Source organism: Rutidosis leptorrhynchoides, chromosome 10, assembly GCF_046630445.1.
Source record: "Rutidosis leptorrhynchoides isolate AG116_Rl617_1_P2 chromosome 10, CSIRO_AGI_Rlap_v1, whole genome shotgun sequence".
Lineage (NCBI taxonomy): Eukaryota > Viridiplantae > Streptophyta > Magnoliopsida > Asterales > Asteraceae > Rutidosis > Rutidosis leptorrhynchoides.
The window spans coordinates 246,113,697-246,116,204 of record NC_092342.1 but is presented as its reverse complement, the minus strand read 5'-3'; the positions used below and the strand labels follow the sequence as shown (position 1 = coordinate 246,116,204).

At 30.7% G+C, this 2,508-nt stretch overlaps 1 protein-coding gene across 1 annotated transcript; it reads left to right on the top strand.

The window, feature by feature from the left end:
- The first annotated feature begins 863 nt into the window (after positions 1 to 863).
- Positions 864 to 1,444, top strand: LOC139870927 (uncharacterized). The gene is made up of 2 exons (XM_071858687.1): positions 864 to 920; positions 1,004 to 1,444. The coding sequence occupies exons 1-2, from the start codon at positions 864 to 866 to the stop codon at positions 1,442 to 1,444; spliced, it is 498 nt and encodes a 165-aa protein (XP_071714788.1).
- Positions 1,445 to 2,508: the final 1,064 nt, after the last annotated feature.

Below are 2,508 nucleotides of genomic sequence, written 5' to 3'. Positions count from 1 at the left end.
TAATTAAATATTACTGAGTAAATTAAAAAACCTATTCGTCTTCTTGCTATCGTCTTCGATTCTCAACGACAACTTGCTGCATCAAGTCATCTATGACTATGAAAGGTACTTTACAATTATTTACTAATATTTATCAATTTATCAATTATTATTAATATTAGTTATACATATAACATATTATTATTCGTCATTATATGATTGCGTCAGTATCGGTTGATTCAATTTCTAAATTTGTGTATTCCTTTTCCTTATGTGTATTGTAAATTTGCAATATATTATATATTATTTTGTTAACTAAAGTTGATAGTAAATCAGATGCATATTTTGTTTTAATTTAGCAACTAAGGGATAATTTAGTATCAGTTAACAATGTAACCCTTTTTCAATCTTTTTGTAGGAGCTAAGAATGCACAACCAAAAAAAATCACTTCTTTTTTTTTAAGAGACAATCTAGTGACATAGCAGATAATGAAAACATAGAGGCAAAACATTCTAAAGTTTCCACGGATGAGCAGGAAGATGAACATCATAATCAACCAAATGAATGTCCTGCTGAAACTTCAAAGTCAAAGCCAAATAATGTAGAAGTAAATTCTAATTGTTAGAAAGAGATTTCGGAAAACGACCACATATATGGGACTACCCAGCTAATCAGAAAGAACAAGTAAGACTTAAATATTTGAGTTGCGGACCTTTTCAAGTCCATTTGACAGAGTATCCCGGTAAAGATCCAGAGAAACATAAACGTAGATTCCAATACTCTTGGTTCAGTAAGTTCAAGAATTGGTTAGAGTATTCTCCGACAACAGATTCTGTGTATTGCTTTCCTTGTTTCATATTTAGTGACAAACCAAATGTTCGATATGGCACGGATGCTTTTACAGTTAAAGGATTCAACAATTGGAAAAGAGTTAATGATGGTAAACATTGTGCATTTCTAAAACATATCAGTTGTTCACAACATAGAGATGCAGTTCTATTTTGTGAGAATCTGTTAAACCAGGATATACACATTGAACATGTCATTGAAAAGAAAAGTGCAGAGGAAGCCTTGAAGAATCGTTTACGGTTGAAAGCTTCAGTGGATGTAGTTCATTGGTTAACGTTCCAAGCTTGTGCTTTTCGAGGGCGTGATGAAACTTCTAACTCAAAGAATCGAGGTAATTTTATTGAGTTGTTAAAACTCTTGGCCTCGTACAATGATGAAGTTTCCAATGTGGTATTAGAGAATGCTCCTTATAATTCTAAGTTTACCTCAGGTGATATTCAAAAAGAAATTTTGAGTATTGTTGCAAACAAGGTTCGTAAGCATATTCGAAATGAAGTGGGTAACTCTTACTTTTGTGTTATGGTTGACGAGGCACGAGATGAAAGTAAAAGAGAACAAATGGGTATAGTTTTAAAATTTGTTGATAAAGATTTGTTGATAAAGATGGTATTTTAATTTTATATTTTGTTTATTTATGTATATCGATGGTATCATTTAAATTATAAATTCATGCATTAGTTTTAACAATTTATAAAGAATATATAAAATATATATAATTATATTTTCTATTATTTTTCAATTGAAGAAAACGTTGTACCAAATTTCGATATGCAATGCACGTGTTACCATTTATTGTTGAACATAACTTCCCACCACAATGCTCGTGTTATTCTACTACTAAAACAATGTTTAAAGTTTAGAGTGAAGAACAACGGGCATACGTTTTTAGGCTCGTTGTATAAACAAATGCGGTATCGAGTGAACTTCTCAAACTAAGAAATTGTGAGTTCAAGTCCAATTATGAATGCCGTTAAAAAAAAGGTCCAATGATGAACATATTTGTATATATTCGTGTTAGATGTAAGGATGACAATAAAAAAACACGTACCTAATGGACTCCATTAAATTTTGATCCTGAATTCGTCATTGACAGAATGAGTACATTTTTGTCACTAACAGAACGAGCACAGATTTATGTTAAATTCTGCCACTCATATATACCTCTTAGAACTTGAATAAATGTTCAGAAACTATAATATAATAATACGATCAGAAACAATAATGTAATAACACGATCAGAGCGCATAAATATGAATAAAAAGAAAAAAAATAGTTTTTTTTGTAAATTAGTAGTTTAAAACTACCTTTAGTGACCTATGTTTTTATTGTTGTAAGAAACAATAAGAGGAAGAGAGGAAGTAATGAGTATATTCAAACTCTTGGTGTGTTTATCTTGCACATATTGATCCATATTTATACTACATTAAGAGTGTTACATATTTGACTTTTGTGAATTAAATAAAATTGTTAGCCACCTTCAATAATTGATTGTTAGCAATCTTCAATAATTGATGCATTATAACACTCCCCCTTGGATGACAATTTTAGTAGCGAACAACTAGTACTGCCTCGTTAAAAACCTTGCTAAAGAAAACCCAGTGGAAAAAAACTTTAGCTAAGGAAAAAAGAGTGCAGTATAGAGTTATCTCCCCTTAAGTAGACATTGCTGAGCTGTTACA